Source organism: Eumetopias jubatus, unplaced genomic scaffold, assembly GCF_037043125.1.
Source record: "Eumetopias jubatus isolate StellerSeaLion01/CBP00866 unplaced genomic scaffold, mEumJub1_p1.0 scaffold_9, whole genome shotgun sequence".
NCBI classification, from domain to species: Eukaryota; Metazoa; Chordata; class Mammalia; order Carnivora; family Otariidae; genus Eumetopias; species Eumetopias jubatus.
In genome coordinates this window covers 37,567,167-37,583,685 of record NW_028274815.1, presented here as the reverse complement: position 1 = coordinate 37,583,685, position 16,519 = coordinate 37,567,167, and the positions used below count along the sequence as shown (strand labels likewise).

Here is a 16,519-nt window from a genome sequence, read left to right as displayed (position 1 = left end):
TTTAAAAATCAATCTGTAAAAGCACTGTAATCAGTCTTAAGAGTTAACTTGGCTTCAAGCCTACGCACTTCTTGCTTGCTGACTTAAGTCCCTTGGTCTATAGCAGAACCAGCCTACTTTCCTTGAGATTTGCAGACAGTTGACATATGTTTCAAAGACCATCTTCCCTGTCCAGGTGAAGCTGTAGGGTTTTAAGGGGGAAGGCAAGGGCAAAAGGGGGGGGGCTACAGGTGCCCAGATGCTTAGTGGTATGTTGAAATGACCCTGAATAGACTTGCTGCCATCAGCAGCACCTGTTTCCAAATGTAGTAGGCCTTACCTTCCGGGAAAGTTTGGTCCTTCACTCCTCAAGGCCAGTGGTCTCTGTCCTGTAGCAAATCTACCACAAACATACTTCGCCTTTTATAGTCTTTATCTGAAAAGGCTAGTATCTGATGCCTTTGCAGGTCAGTATTTCTTGCTATGTTTGCGGCTTTTTACCCATCATTTTCATTTCCTTCCGTGACCTAGTTATCTTTTGCTGTATACTGGACTTTTTATATGAAAATGTATGTATGATAATAATCTGAGTTCTGTAATATAGTACTTTCCTCCAAATGGGGTAATACCTTAATTCATTTCAATTTTCCTCTCAATTTTTATTAATGATTCATGTCCAAAAAAGGATTGCCTGTAATAGGACAAAGTACAACTTCCCTTTGCTTGTCTGGCAAGTGGACCCTGATTCATGCCGGGAATCAAACACTAGTAGGAGCCAGTCAGGTTCGATGTCACCGGCATAGCCAACTGTTTGAGACTTTCATTATTCCTACAATTTCCCCTCTTCCACAGGCATTAGAGTAAGCAAAACTCAACAGTTCCGTTTCCCAAATGTGTGCTCTATTTTCCTGCCTTGATACAATTCTCTCCATTTGGGATGCCCACTTACCCCTAATGAAAGTGAAAGAAAGGAGACTTCCAAGGACTAAAAATTCTAATAAATATTGGAGAAGAAATCAATAAGCGCACCTAAAATAACGCAGAGTGACGCCTGCGCAGAGCCGCGGGGAAGGAGGGAGCGGGCGTGCGCGGGGGGCGGGGCGGCGCATGCGCGGGGCGACCGTGGCCTGTGCGCGGTTCTGGGTCCCTCCTCCTCACGCGGCGGCTGTTATACTCTAGCTGCGGGGCTCTCGCGAGGGTGATGGATTTTGAGAATCTTTTCTCCAAACCCCCCAACCCGGCCCTGGGTAAAAAACCGGCCACGGACTTTGATGAAAGGTGATTCCCCATCTTTTCATGCTTTGATCGCAGGGGCGCCAGCCGGGTTCCGCCTTTTGGTTCCATTGGAGGCTGCCGGGGCCGCGTGTGGGCCACGCCGCTGGGTAGCGCGGGGAGTGCGTGGGCGAGCGTGTGGGGTCCGCCTTGCAGGCACGGGGGTCGGACGTGGAGAGGTCACTCTGGGGCCGCCGGGGATGGAAGCCGGCAATGAGGTTCCTTTCGTAAGCTGCCACGGGGAGAGGTGCCGGGACCCTACTTGAGGGGAGCAGCGGGGTTCAGGCGGCGATCTTGGGAGGCTCCCCTTTCTCTGCGCTCCTGACCCTTTAGATCCGGTTAGAAACCTATGTGTGTTTCCAAAGTACTCTTCCTTCCACCGGACCGTCAGCTCCTAGAGGACAGATCATTTGTCATTTCTCATTGACACATGCTAAACACTTTTTTTTTTTTAGAAAAATCCGAAACCCTAAGTTCATTAAGCAAGGAGGGTAAATGGTGAATAGTTTGCCTTTAGTTCATTGATTTGCATCAGAAGACCCTAAAGACCATAATAGAATAAAGCAGCAAACACGATTTGGGTGTAACGTTTCCTTTACGTTGAGAAAGGAACTGACGCCGCTGGCCAAATGGTGATAATTTATTGATCTCATTTTTAGAGACGTGTATAGTGTAGTTTCTTTACACCCAGATATTCGTTTCCTTTTTTTTTTCTCTTTGAAGTGCTAAAAACTAACTTCTAAACCTGTGTGGTTTTCCCCAATTTCCTTAAGCTGAAACCGAGACACACAGCCTTTTGTTCCTTTATTTCTCTCAATCTCAGTATATCGCTTATTCTGGTTAATTTTTACCTCCCGATATCTTTCAAATCTGTTCACTTTATCTCAGATACCTTAATTAAAACTATTACCTTAATTCAGGCTACCATCAAGAGTTTTACTAAGTGCTTTACATGAAATATGTCATTTAATCTTAACCTTGAAGAAAAGATACTGTCCTTGTTTTTGCAGATGAGAAAATTGAGGCACAGAGAGGATAAATAACTTGCCAAGGTTGCACAGTAAGTGGCAAAACTAGGACTAAGTTACCCATGATTTGATTTCTGTGCTTCTAAGGCAAAAATGACTAACATAAAATACGATCTATAAATACTGAAAAGAGACAAAGACACTAGTTACTTGCAGATGATATGATCCACCTACAAAAGAAAACGAACGTTAATAAACCATTAATTTAGCAAGGTGAATCATCACAAGACAATAGCCGCATGTTAACAATAGCATCTATCAATTTGAAAATGTGTTGGATATAAGATTCTATTCATAAAAACTTGACTGAACTACATAAAATGCACTTCTGGATTTTTGCCCAAATGTTAGGTGTAGAATGGTATTGAAGTATAGAGAGCATCTGTGAACTAACTGTTCCTTGTTCATATCCTTTGCCTGTTTTTCTCTTCATTGGTCCTTCTCTTTAAAATTTTAGGAACTCTAGTTTGCAGATATTTTACTTCTGATTTGTTGTCTTTTGACTCTGCTTACGGCATTTTCATTGCATAAAGGGTTTTTTTTGTTTTATTTTTTAAATTTATTTTTATTTTTTATTATTTATTTGACAGAGAGAGAGCACAAGTAGGCAGAGAGGTAGGCAGAGAGAGAGGAGGGAGCCCAATGCGGGGCTTGTTCCCAGCACCCTGAGATCATGACCCGAGCCGAAGGCAGATGCTTAACCGACTAAGCCACCCAGGCGCCCCTGTTTGTATGTTTTATTTTTATTTATTTATTTATTTTTTTGTTTGTATGTTTTAAATAAGGTCACAGGAATCTAGCTTTTATGGTTTGTGGGTTTTTTCCTAGTAATTTTATGATGGGTTTACTCATTTCTTGAGCACCTGCCATTATCCTAGGCCCTGGGACTATAGCAATAAATAAAGAGATAAAAATCTCCATATTCACGAGATTTATATTCTTGCAGCATAGACAATGCATAGATAGTATTTTAGGTGATGATAAGTGCCATGGAGAAAATGAAAGCTGGGTAGGAGGATAGGAAGGGAGGATGGGATGGTAGGGAGAATGTAGGTATTTTAAAGAAGGTAGTTAAAGAAAGCCTCAGTAATATCGCTGATAAGTAATATTTGAGTAGTGAGGTGAGGAGGGTTGATTTCCAGCAGAGAGAATATAAAGGTCCATATAAAGGTCCTGAGGTGGAGTGAGCATGGTGTGATCAGGTGATGGGAGGAAAGTGGGCAGAATGACAGCTGGAATGGAGTTAGAGTAGCAGGACTTGAAGAGAAGTAGGAGCTGAGAGGTACTCGGGGATAGGGTCAGGGAGGCAGATCATGTAGGGACTTGTAGGTGCCATAGGAAGGACTTTGGCTTTTACCCTGAATGAGATGAAAGGCTGCTGGAAGGTTTGCAACAGAGAGTGACAAAATTAGCAGGGTCATTGTGGTTGTGTTGAGAGTGGAATGTAATGGCAAGAGTAGCTTGGATCATAGTATCAGTAGCAAGAAGTGGCCAAATAATGGATGTATTTTGAAGATAAACTGGATTTTGTCACAGATTGGATTGAGGATATGAAAGAGGAGTCTAAGTTACTTCAGAGTTTTGGGTCAGTATCATTAGAAGGGTCGAGTTGCTGTTTAAAATAACAGGAGAGGGGTGCCTGGGTGGCCCAGTTGAGCGTCTGCCTTCGGCTCAGGTCACGATCCCAGGGTCCTGGGATGGAGTCTGGCATTGGGCTTCCTGCTCAGCGGGGAGTCCGCTTCTCCCTCTCTCTCTGCCCTTCCTGCCACTCATGCTTGTGTGCACTCTCTTACACTCTCAAATAAATGAATAAAATCTTAAAAAAAAAATAACAGGAGGATTAGGTCAAGAGTTCAGTTTGGGCTCTATTAAAAATATGTCAAGTAGCTATCCAGGTGGATGTGTTGACTAGGAAGTTGGCTTTCCCTGTCTGGGCTCAAATCTCAGCTCTACTGGTTAAGTAGGTGTGTGGCAAGTTTTATAAGCTTTCTGTAATTCAGTTCTCTCATCTGTAAAATGGGCTTTTAACCACCAGTACGTATGTCATAGGCTGTTGTGATGTGGGTAACATGCATGGAATCGCTTCTGGCATACGGTAAGCATAAGACAGCTCTTTTTTTTTTTTTTTAAAGATTTTATTTATTTATTTGACAGAGAGATAGCACAAGTAGGCAGAGAGGCAGGCAGAGGGAGAGGGAGAAGCAGGCTCTCGCTGAGCAGGGAACCTAATGCCGGACTCCATCCCAGGACCCTGGGATCACGACCTGAGCGGAAGGCGGACACTTAACCAACTGAGCCACCCAGGCGCCCTGCTGTTACTGCTCTTGTAGTCATTATTGTCATTATTGCTTTGCCTCAGGAGAGGTTGCTTCCTACTCCGTAAGATGATTCATTACCGATAACTGGAACAATGAAGGTTCACTGTGTTTGGCTTACTGGCTCTTGTGATGGCTTCTGTAGAGACTCACAACTTGGTGCCTTATCTGATAGACAAAGCTCTGAGGCTCTGACTAGGGACAGATCAGTGGTAAACTGTTGAATCGGATGAAGCTGTGAAGCCTGAACCCCTCCTATAACTTTGCAAGAAGCTCAGAGCCACTATTCACATTCTTGTGCTAGTAGTGCATTCCATTTGTAACATATTTTTTTGAGAATGTGCTCATTGCCTATTCCTTAACCTTTATCCAGCATGTAACTCCTATCTTAAGCTTTTATTCAGTAGTCACTACTTGTCCAGACATAATTGCTTTCAGCCCCCTGTATTTATGGTGTATGCCGTTATTTAGATTTACCTGTAAATTTCAGTGACATCTTTTCTTACCAGCTTCCCATCGTCATCCTTCTTGGGTTCATTTTTAGTTTTTGTAGAATATCCTCAAGTTGTCTCTGGCAATGTCTGCATGTTAACTTCTCAGTCCTTGCGAGTCTGGAAACAACTTTTCTTTTTCATCTTCCTATTTGAATATAACTTAGGCTCTCCTGACCTTGAAGGGCACCTTGCATTCTACCTGAACTACTGTTCTCCCTTTTTTTAAGATTTTATTTATTTATTTGAGAGAGAGTGTGTATGGGGTGGGCAGAGGAAGAGGGAGAGGGAGAGAGACTGCTAAGCAGGGAGCCTGACTCCGGGCTCAATCCCAGGACTCTGGGATCATGACTTGAGCAGACACTTAACCGACTGAGCCACCCAGGAGCCCCACTAACTTTTAAAAAGTTTATTTATTTATTTATTTATTTATGTTAAGTAATCTCTACACCCAACGTGGGGCTCAAACTCACAACCTGGAGATCAAGATTCACATGCTCTACTAAGTCAGCCAGGTGCCACTGTTTGCTAAATCTTACATATCTTTTAAGCTTAGAAGATCCTTGGCCCCCAAATCTAGGTTAAGTGTTCCTGTGCTTATCATACTATATTAAAATTGCTTTATTTTTTTTTTCTCCCAAGCACATAGAAAGTTCTCAGAAGGCAGGGAGAAGGTCTTTTTCATTGTTGTATCTCAAGATTTAAGGCCTGCAGCCTGGTATATGGTGGATACTCAGTATTTGTTGAATGAATGGAGTGATAAATCAGTGGGTGGTTTATATAGCTCCTGAGATTAGAGTGTGAAGGTTATGTAATCTAAAATTTCAGCTTTATGGTTTACTTACAAACACATGTTGATGTGTATTGCTCATCATAAATTTGTACATTATCCTTGGAGTGTTTGGAGTAGAATTTGAATTTGGAATTTTTTTTTAAGGGCACGTAGAAGATAAGCCAAAGCCATGAATTTTAATGCTGTGGTATGAACCATTTTCAGGTTGAAAAAACTCTCTTGTGTTATTTGATATTTTTGTTGCAGAATCGATGATGGAATAGATGATACAGAAGTTGAAGAAACACAAGAAGAGAAAATAAAATGGGAAGTAAAACTGGAATGTGAGCAAATACCCAAAAAAGTAAGATTAGGTTGGCATACTGAAAAAAGCACAAGAGTGGGTGTGCGAAATTTGTGAGGGGTCCCATGTGTCCCAGTGTATTGAGCATTGGAGACCTAGTTCCTTATGTCAAGGAAACCTGATAACACTTCGGAAAATTTATCATTCAGAAACTTCAGCCATTTAACACGAACTGTTTTAGTGTATTGCTTTTATTTTGGTTTTCCCTGTTTCTGAAATGGGTTGTAAACTGTTTCAAAAACTTCTCTTTTCAAGTTAGGCCAGAAATTTTTAAGGGTTTTGATTTGCTAACTTAACTAACCTCAGTGATTTACAGCTTAAAGCTTGTGTTACTTTTCTAGGACTGCCCTAACAAAGTACCACAAACCAGGTGACTTATGCCACAGAAGATTTTTTGTTTTGTGTTTCTGGAGACTGGAAGTCCGAGATCAAGGTGTTGGTAGGGTTGGTTCCTTCTGAGGCTGTGAGGGAGAATCTATTCCATGCTCCTTTGGTAGTTTCTTGTGGTTTGCTGGCAATCTTTGGTGTTCCTTGTCATGGCTTCAGAAGCATCACCTGGATCTTTACCTTCATATTTGAATTGTGTTCTCCCTATGTGCATATGTTTGTGTCTAAATATACCCTTTTTATAAGGATACCAGTCATATTGGGTTAGAACCTACCCTAATGACCTCATCTTAACCAACTACAAATGTAATGGCCCTATTTCCAAATAAGGCCACATTCTAAGGTACTGGCTGCTAGGGAGAATTTGGGGGGGACACAGTTAACCCATAACAGCCAATATCTGTTCCTCTCTGGCCTCTTTTTCTCTTTCTGAACTTTTTTTTTATTGTGAACTTTTAACACACCACAAAACGATGGGTTTGAATTGGCAGTGAGACTCACAAGGTACAAATAGGCTTTAATGTGATACTCTTACACTTAGCTTTACAAAAGGGTACAGGACAGAAAATACAGCAGGTATAACATCTTCCTCTCCTCAGCAAGCCTCTCAGCTACCCAAGTATATAACTTCTTTTGCCCTTTGGAGCGTGTATGGCTGTTGTGGACAAGAGCCAAGGTCTTAACACTGAGAAACTGTGGCCTGGATTTCCCCCCAATTTTTTTTTCTTTAAGATTTATTTATTTGTTTGAGAGAAACAGCACGTGTGCATGCGAGAGCATACAAGTGGGGGGAGGGGCAGAAGGAGAGAGAAAATCTCAAACAGGCTCCACATTCTGCACAGAGCCCCCCTTGGGGCTTGATCTCATGACCCCAAGATCATGACCCAAGCCAAAACCAAGAACCAGTCACGCAACCGACTAAGCCCCCAAGTGCCCCTCCCCTCAATTTTGTATACCGTTTTAGTCACATCGACCCCAGTCCTTCATGCCCGCTAAAAGTTCCCTAATCCAAATATAACCCAATACAGGAGATAGGCAGGTAGAACATGCTACAGTTATTTTAAGTAGATTCCAATAAACAGTTCTGTGAGTAGATGGACACCTGCATTATTCCTAAGTAGATTTGCTTCAGTCCAGGCTCTTTACTCACGAGTGCGTAAAATGTCAATATGCAGTATCACAGCTGATTAAAAAGAACACCCAGGTAGAGACCTTGCTAAGTCAAGAAAGAGCATTATCCCCAAAGCCTCTGATGCCTCCTTTCTCAGTCATTACTCTTTTCTTTCTTACCAGAGATAACTAGAGTCCTAACTTGCATGCGGATCACTTCCTTGATCTTTACACTTTCAGTTTTAGTACTAATGCTGTCATCCTTAATAATACAGTTTTTCTTGCCTGTTTTTACACTTTACAGAAATAGAATAGTATTGTATGTGTTCTTTCTGTTGTTTTTTCTCAACGTTAATATTTGTAAGATTCATAAATGTTGTGGCGTATACCTGTGTATTTTCTGAGCTGCATAGTATTCCATTATTGAATATAGTAGATTTCATTGTTGGTAGACATTGGTCTGATTTCCATTTTTGGAGGTTATGAGTGGGGGTGCTACATTCTTTCACTTGTATCCTGTTGCACATACACTCTGTAGTTACCTAGGAGTAAAACTGCCAGGTCTTAGAGTAAAGCATCTTTACCTTTGCCTTAATGCCAAACTGTACTCCAAAGTGATTCTACCCATTTTATTCCCAGAGGTAGTGTATGAGAGACTGTATTTCTGCTGCTCCACACTTGGTATTGTCATCTGTTGTATTTTTCGCCATCTGGTGAAGCAGCTCATTGTAACTAAGTTTGCATTTTCTTGATTACTATTGGGATGGAGCATCTTTTCATATGTTTGTCCATTTGGATTTCCCTTTTTTTGGTGCCTGTTCAAGTCTTTTAGTCTTCTTCTTATAATTATTGGTTTGTCCATGATTTTATTTTTTTTTTGATTTGTAGTTCTTTATTTTGGATTATAAGGGTTTTTTCCCCCTTCCTTATGGATTCTAATGTTGCAAATATCTGCTCATTTTGTGGCTTTGCAGGATGGTAATCTTTGAGTAAAAATCCATAATTTTAGTGTATTCAAATTTATTAATCTTTATAGTGTTTATGTGTTTTATTTAATAAAAATATTTTACTGTAATGTCTTCTAAAAGATTTATTGTTTTGCTTTTTGCATTTACGTTTGTAGTCGTCTGTAATTTATTTGTATCTGTATTCTGTGAGGTAGGGGTGACAAATTCTGTTTAACTTTTTTTTTCCTGTTATCATACCCAGTTGGTTCCAGCACCATTCACTGAGGGAAAAGAATTGTCTTTCCCCTCACTGGCCTGCAGTGTCACTATTGTCAAAAATCAGATGTTCGTGTTTGATGGGTTTGTTTCTGGACTCTGTTCTCTTCCGCTGGTTTATCTGTCTAGCCCTCCCCCAATACCTCACCATGTTAATTACTGTAGCTTTATAATGAGTTTGGGTGTCAGGTAAGCAAATCCTCTCACCTTGTTTTTCTTCTTTAAGCGTCTTGGCTGTTCTTACCCTTTGCATTTATATATAAGTTTTAGAATTCAGTTTGTCAAGTTCCATGGAAAATCCTGGTGGGATTTTCATTGGGAATGCATTTAATCTACAGATCATTTGGAGGAGAATTGACATCTTTAGAATATTGAATTGTCTAATCTTTAGGTCCTCTAATTTCTCTCAACAGTGTTTTGTAATTTTCTTCGTAGATGTCTTTTTTTTTTTTAAAGATTTTATTTATTTATTTGAGAGACAGAATGAGAGACAGCACGAGAGGGAAGAGGGTCAGAGGGAGAAGCAGAGCAGGGAGCCCGATGTGGGACTCGATCCCGGGACTCCAGGATCATGACCTGAGCCGAAGGCAGTCGCTTAACCAACTGAGCCACCCAGGCGCCCCTTCTTCGTAGATGTCTTATATCTCCCATACCTCTTGTTAGATTTATTGCTAGGTGTTTGATGAGGCTATTATAAATTACTTTTTTTAAGCATTATTTCCTAATGTGGGTTTCTCATAATTTAACTATTGAACAGTTCTTTCTTTCTTTCTTTTTTTTTAAGATTTTATTTATTTATTTGACAGAGACAGATAATGAGAGCAGGAACACAAGCAGGGGGAGCGGGAGAGGGAGAAGCAGGCTTCCTGCGGAGCAGGGAGCCCAGTGCGGGGCTCGATCCCAGGACCCTGGGATCATGACCTGAGCCGAAGGCAGATGCCCAATGACTGAGCCACCCAGGCGCCCCTCAAGAGTTCTTCCTTGTTCTTTTTTTTGTTGTTATAGCTATCTAGTGTCTTTTTTATCTATAATGTCTTGAATATCTTTGTGGTTTCTTTTACAACTACTCAACTCTGCTATTGTAGTGTGATAAAGCAGCTATTATAGTTATGTAAATGAATGAGCATGGCTGTGTTCCATTAAATTTTACTTATGGATGCTGAAATTTGAATTTTATATGACTTTCATTGACATGAAATGCTACTTTTTTTTTTTCTTTCAACCATTTAAAAAAATCTAAAGACCATTCTTAGCTTGCTGACTATTACAGAAATAGGTGGTGGGATGGATTTGGCCCTGGGGTCATAGTTTAATGACACTTGCTCTAGATTTTTGCCATGTGTTTTTGTGTTCCTTCATTGTTGCTTGATTGAAGAAAGGCCAGGAGAGTTGATGGAATGCCTTCGCTGGTGTATTAGTGGGCATGTGTCTCTATGGGCTTTTCCTCCAGATGGGAAGCCTGATTGGGCCTCAGTCCATGGGTGGGCCGTGTGGATAGAGAGGTTACCTTCAGCATAGTAGTTCTGAACCTTCGTTGTGCTATGCACTCCTTTTGGCAGTCTGGTGAAGCCCATGGGCCCCTTCTCAGAATAATGTTTTTAAGTGAATAAAATGAAATGTGTTGGATTACGAAGGAAATTTATTGAAATACAGTTATCAAAAAAACAAATGTGGAAAGAGTAATACGTTCTTCATGAATGCACTAAATAATAAGTCCAGCAGTAGGTCTAATTATTGTAACTTTGACATAGTGATGAACATAAAAGATATTTTGAGATTTGCAACAACTGTCATCTGATATATGAAAGTATCTGTGATTCTACTAGTGACAGTTGCAGGTACTGTTGATACTACTCTTTGTTCACTGTGTTCAAAACAGGAAAATGCTAAATGTCAACTTAGAGGTTGATGTGAATAGTGTGTGATTTTTATTCCCATTCAAGTTCTAGACCCCTGTGAGGAATCTCTTCTGGATAGCAGGGTAGAACTTCTGTTGTAGGTTGAATGGATGGAGTATATTTCTGGTGGGTTGCTCCCAAATGCCAGAATGGGGAAGACTTCACGCTGGGGTCTTAGTACCCACAGAAGAAGATTTGGCTTTTATCAAACATTTTAGTCAATTTCTTTATTCTCTTTTTTTGCCTGGGGTAAATTTCTGTTTGAATGTATTCTGGTGAGGAATGGAGCAGAGAGAATTTGTTACAATACCTTTGTCTGTTTTCATGTAGAGTTTTCATTCATCCTCATTTATAGCCCCATTTCTCACACTCCAGCCGAAGCCCAACCTCCCAATTATAACATTTTGTTTTTCAAAAACTTGTCAAGAATTTGTTAAGCTTTTCTCAATGACTAATGAATGTACTTTATGTCTCCCCATCCCCACTAATCTTACGGAGCTATTTTTACATTTCTGTACTTTTATTTCTGTGGAGTCTCAGGAGGCCGTACGAGTTTAATAAATCCTCCTGAATTAGAAATCTTTTGCTTAAAAAAAACTTTAGGCTCCTTCATTAAAGGGAAAAAAGTTATAGTATATTTGTATACTTTCTAAATTATAAAGAGAACAACAAATATCAAAGTAATGAGTTTATAGCTAGCTGAATGAAGAAAAGAAAGCAATCATTTGTATTTTGTGTAATTAGAATCATATCAGTTAGTAATAATTACCTCTAATGTATAATAAAACAACATAGTTGATGATTGTCCTGGTTTTGTTCGTGTTGCCATGTCATGTCATCACTTCATTGAATACAAATCAGATATATTATCACCTGTTAAAGGGGGTCTGCTTTGGTACATATTTTGTGTGTAAGGGGCACTTAATCACTCATTTGGATCATTGTAATATTTTGATTCAGATATACTGAATAGAATTTCATCTCTGTGTATTTGACTAAGCCAAACTTCAAGGGAGCTCTCCCTGTGCCCACTAAATAAAATTAAAGGCCAAAACCACGTAAACATAATAATTATCACAGGAATTAGCCAACTTTTTCGTAAAGGACCAGGTAGTGCATCTTGTCGACTTTGTGAGCCATATTGACTCAGTCACAACTAAACAGGTGTAGATAACACAGAAATGAATGAATGGGTGTGACTGTGTTCCAGCAAAACTTTAACAAAAACAGGAGGCCAGGTTGACATCTGCCAACCGCTGACCAGATGTTCTGTTCACAAGTTTGTTCTATGGTATTAGTTTTAAAAGGTGCTCTTTCTTGAAAACTTGGAGATAGGGAACTTGGTGGCCTGATATTGTTGGATTGGTTGATAGTCTTGTCTGGTATAATGAAGATGAGGTAGGTATACATTGGGGCCATTGTCAGGTTGGGAAACTTTCTCCACTTGATTCTTCTTCACACAGGGAGTAAATTCATTTTATAGGCCTATGATCAATCCTCTGGTGGTACAACTGAAGTTAACATCAAAAGTAAGCCATTAAATTGGACCACCTAGTATATTTTATAAAAGAGGTTCTTCTCGTTTGTTTTTTGTTTGTTTTGAGTTTGCTGCCTTCATCAGTTATGTGAAAGTAGGTAAGAGACCAGACTCCAAAGCATGCTCTGGAGCAGGATCATTGGCCAGTTTAATGGTAGATGTGTTATCTCTTCCTGACATCAAAATAGGAGCCTTTTGGCACTTGGACATTTTTTTATAAGCCTTTTAATTAAAATGTATCAGACATACTAACCGTAATTACACAACTTGATACACTTGTGTCACCATGTGTAGGCATGTATACCAATACTTGGAAATTCTTGTACACATAGTACTTTAAGTTGTCTGCTGTGATCATCTCAGGCTGACTCGGGGACAGCTGCCATTCCTGGCTTCCTGTTCCAGTGGATGCCTGTGTTTGCTTCTGCTGCCTTGGGGGAGCTGCAACAACAGAGTTAGAAAACTCCTGAAAGTAAAGTTAACTCGATTACAGAGAACTGGGAAGTTCTTTGTTCCTTGTCATCAGTGTGCGCCACTGACACTATGATTTACAGGAAAAAGAGTAGGCTTTGCTAGCTGTGATGTAGCTTAATATAGTGGATTTTCACTTGGGCCCTTACAGTTTACTTATTCTTTTATGAAATGATGAGTTATTGAATTAAACCATTTAAAAGCATGGTTGATGCAAAGAGAGAAATAAAATATGAATTATAATACTGTAGTTCAGTCAATATATATCAAATAATTAGGATTTGGGGGTTTACTCTTTTAATTTAGTAAAGACATTTAGTGTACAAATTCAGAATCTTCCATCAAATTTTTTTCAAGGATGGATATGTTGTGTTGGTTTTTGTTTTGTTTTTATTTCTGGAAAATTTTAAAAATGTAAGAGTGGAAAGAATAGTATATGAATCCCCATATACCCATCACCCAACCTCAACAAAGATCAGTTCATAGGCGTTTTTATTTCTTTTTTATAACCAGATTGTTTTGAATCATGCCAGCTTTTTAAAACTGAAAATTTAATTTTTACTTAGTTCAGGCACTTTGGGAACTCTACAACATCACCGAAGAATTTGCAATATAGAAAATCAAGAAGTAAGGACTATGATGTATATAGTGATAATGATATCTGCAGTCAGGAATCAGAAGATAATTTTGCTAAGGAGCTTCAGCAGTATATACAAGCTAAAGAAATGGCAAATGCTGCTCAATCCTTACCATTTCCTGAAGAAAGAGTGAAGAAAGAGGGAGTGAAGGATACCCAAAAAGGTAAGGGGGAAACTGTTTTGTCATTTAAAGTTTATCTAGAGAATCAGTCACAGTTGTCCATATATGGACTGGGGTTTGGGGAGGGGGGAGATTTTCTCCTGCATTTTATCTCATAGTAACATCATGCTTTCCATGGATCTTTACATCAGATGTGAGCTTGCATGGCCTGAGACGCCCACTCCGTGCACCCCCCCCACCCCAATCCAGACATTCCATGTACAAATGGATAGTTTACAGGAGGGTTATCAAGGGCCATGACTGCTTTGAAAGGGAGAATGCTAAATTCTTGGCCTCTGCACATATGAAGGACAAGATATGCCTGTTTGTATTGCTGTCAGTTTAGAGAGGAATTGACTTAATGTCTGCTACAGTGGTGTGTCAGACTCTATATTCTTTTAGATTACTAAAATAAAATATGTTCTTTTAGATTACTTAAATGAAACTTAGTCAAAGATATGAAGACAGATGACAACTACAGATGAAATTTATCCTCTTGTTTTACTGCCTTTTGTTTTTTTAAATACTCTTACTTTATTTTCTAACGTAATCTCTACACTCAGCGTGGGGCTCAAACTCACAACCCGGGGTCAAGAGTTGTCTGCTCTACTGACTGAGTCGGCTGGGCTCCCCTCTATAAAGTGTTTTCAATGGAAATTCTGACAGTAGTATGTGAGGTCATTCTAAACATTTGAAGCTTTTGCTACTATAGTGCTATGGCAATTCCTAATTAGCTCCATTATACTCTGAACCTTCCAGAAGGATCTGACTTGTGGCAAGCAAGAGTCGGACGCTTACCAGACTGAGCCACCCAGCGCCCCTGTAGAGTATACTTTAGAGTAAACTGCTGTTGTGCCTTCATGTTCTCATAAATTAAACTTTTAACACTTAGTGTGTAAGATTTAAACACATCAAATTAACTTTCTTGTTTTTAGCTGTTAAACAAAAAAATAAAAACCTTAAAGCTGTTCAGAAAAATGGTAAACAGAAGAAAATGAAGCGGAAATGGGCTGGCGCTGGACAGAAAGGATCAAACGCTTCACTGCGGAACAGTGGCTCGCAGGAACAGGTACAAGAGTGTAGACATGCAGGAGGACACCTGCGTGCTGCAGAATTTTTATCTTACACCTCAGTGACGAGCCACAAAACGAGGGTTCTCTGATGGTGAAAAATCTCCTCACCATCAGTGGGCTCTCCACGTTCTTCTTTGTCACTGTCGCCACTGCCTTCCTTCTCGCCCGTTAGCTGCCAGCACCTGTGTTAAGCCTTAGTGTTGTACCTGTCTACCTGACTACATGCACACAAGTCCCTTGATTTTGGAGTGTTGTACTGTCAACGGCTGGGAAAACAGGGGAAGCAGGGAGAAGATAAAGTGGCCAAGAGAACTCTTCAGAAGTCACAGAGTCTTACAGAGTTTCTACTGTTGCGGTCCTTGTGGAAATTAAAAATGAATATTTCTGAGCAGTGACCTTACAAAACACCCCCACCCACCTGGTATTTTGATTTTGCTCTGTAGAAGTTCTTCTTCCTTAGTCTGTAGATGTATTCAAGATAGGACAGTAAGGACTGTGCTTTTCTGAGGGCTTCTAAACTAACTTTTTTTGTTAGACTTGGTCCAGAAGACAAGAGTTAGGAGTGGTAAAACATTAGAAAGATCAGATAGTATAGATTAAAGCATATTTATATAAAATCTTGCCCTGCTTCCATATTTTACAAATGAGGACTCTGAAACCCTGGGGGTTCAGGTAACTGCTCGGAGTCACACAGGGCCAGGCCACAACTGGATCTTTATTTCCTGACCCCGTCAGTATTCCCTGTGATTCATTTGGTTTACATTGACTCAAATGATTATTCAGCTGACTGCCCTTTTACATGAGGAACGGATTGTAAACGTGTGTGTTAGAATTTAATAACATAGTCAAATAAAACTAAAGATTTACACTGACACATCTTTATTAGACACATAATTTTGATGGTGTTTAAGTGGAGATTTGACATTATTACCAAGTAGATCACGTAAATGTAGTCAGGTCCCTTCTTTGCACATACTGAATTCCTAAAACTATTCAGAAATTTGGTGTGCAAAAGCTATAAATTGTACACAAGTTAACACACTAAAAATTGTTTATGTTTCTAAAAAGCTAAAACGTATTAGGAAATTCCTCTCTTGTGTTTATATAAAAATCACCTTTTGTTTTTATATCTGTTGCCATCTTTGAGGTTATATTTGTAGTTATGTTTGTTAACTTGAGCTGGTTATTATTCCCTGCTCTCACTCAGTGAGCATCTCATTGAAATTAAGGAGCACGCTGCTTTTGGTTCACCTTATGGTTTCCAGTTTTGTCTCTGTTGTTCTCAAGAGCCTCATTCCTAGACTTTGGTTTTTATCACAAGTAGTAGCACTTTCATTTAAAAAATTTTTTTATCCAGTTTTTAAAAATAAGGGCAAAGTACAATGAAATATTCAAATTGCACAAACACTAATATTCAATGCTGGAATGCTGTTATAATTGGCAGAATATTTATTTTTGAACTGATGTGCAAAAGTTCAAATCTTACAAATGAAGGCCAATTTAGAAGAGTCACTTTTTAATGTTTTAAAGGTGGTTAAAATAATTTTTTGCAATGGAATAAAATATTTAAATTTCTATTTCTCTCATTTAGTTCTTTGTTTTTGTTTTCAAAGGATGATAAACCTAAAGAGAAGCAGCAGCATGTGAGAATGAGTCAGGGATTCATCAACCAACATACAGTGGAACGCAAGGGGAAACAAATTTGTAAATATTTTCTTGAAAGGAAATGTATTAAGGTATAAAAAACTGTAAGCAAAAATATACTAAAATGTAAAGTATAGCAAAAATGTACTAAAGCCAA

At 39.4% G+C, this 16,519-nt stretch overlaps 1 protein-coding gene across 1 annotated transcript in view; it reads left to right on the top strand.

Annotated features, from left to right (window-relative positions):
* The first annotated feature begins 1,109 nt into the window (after positions 1-1,109).
* ZC3H8 (zinc finger CCCH-type containing 8) overlaps positions 1,110-16,519 on the top strand; it is a 30,117-nt gene continuing 14,707 nt past the window's right edge. Inside the window, exons 1-5 of the mRNA XM_088026422.1 lie at positions 1,110-1,257; positions 6,125-6,221; positions 13,414-13,648; positions 14,581-14,714; positions 16,332-16,454. Coding sequence (XP_087882548.1) covers positions 1,181-1,257; positions 6,125-6,221; positions 13,414-13,648; positions 14,581-14,714; positions 16,332-16,454 — 666 coding nt within the window. The 5' untranslated portion in view covers positions 1,110-1,180. The remainder of the gene's footprint in view (positions 1,258-6,124; positions 6,222-13,413; positions 13,649-14,580; positions 14,715-16,331; positions 16,455-16,519) is intronic.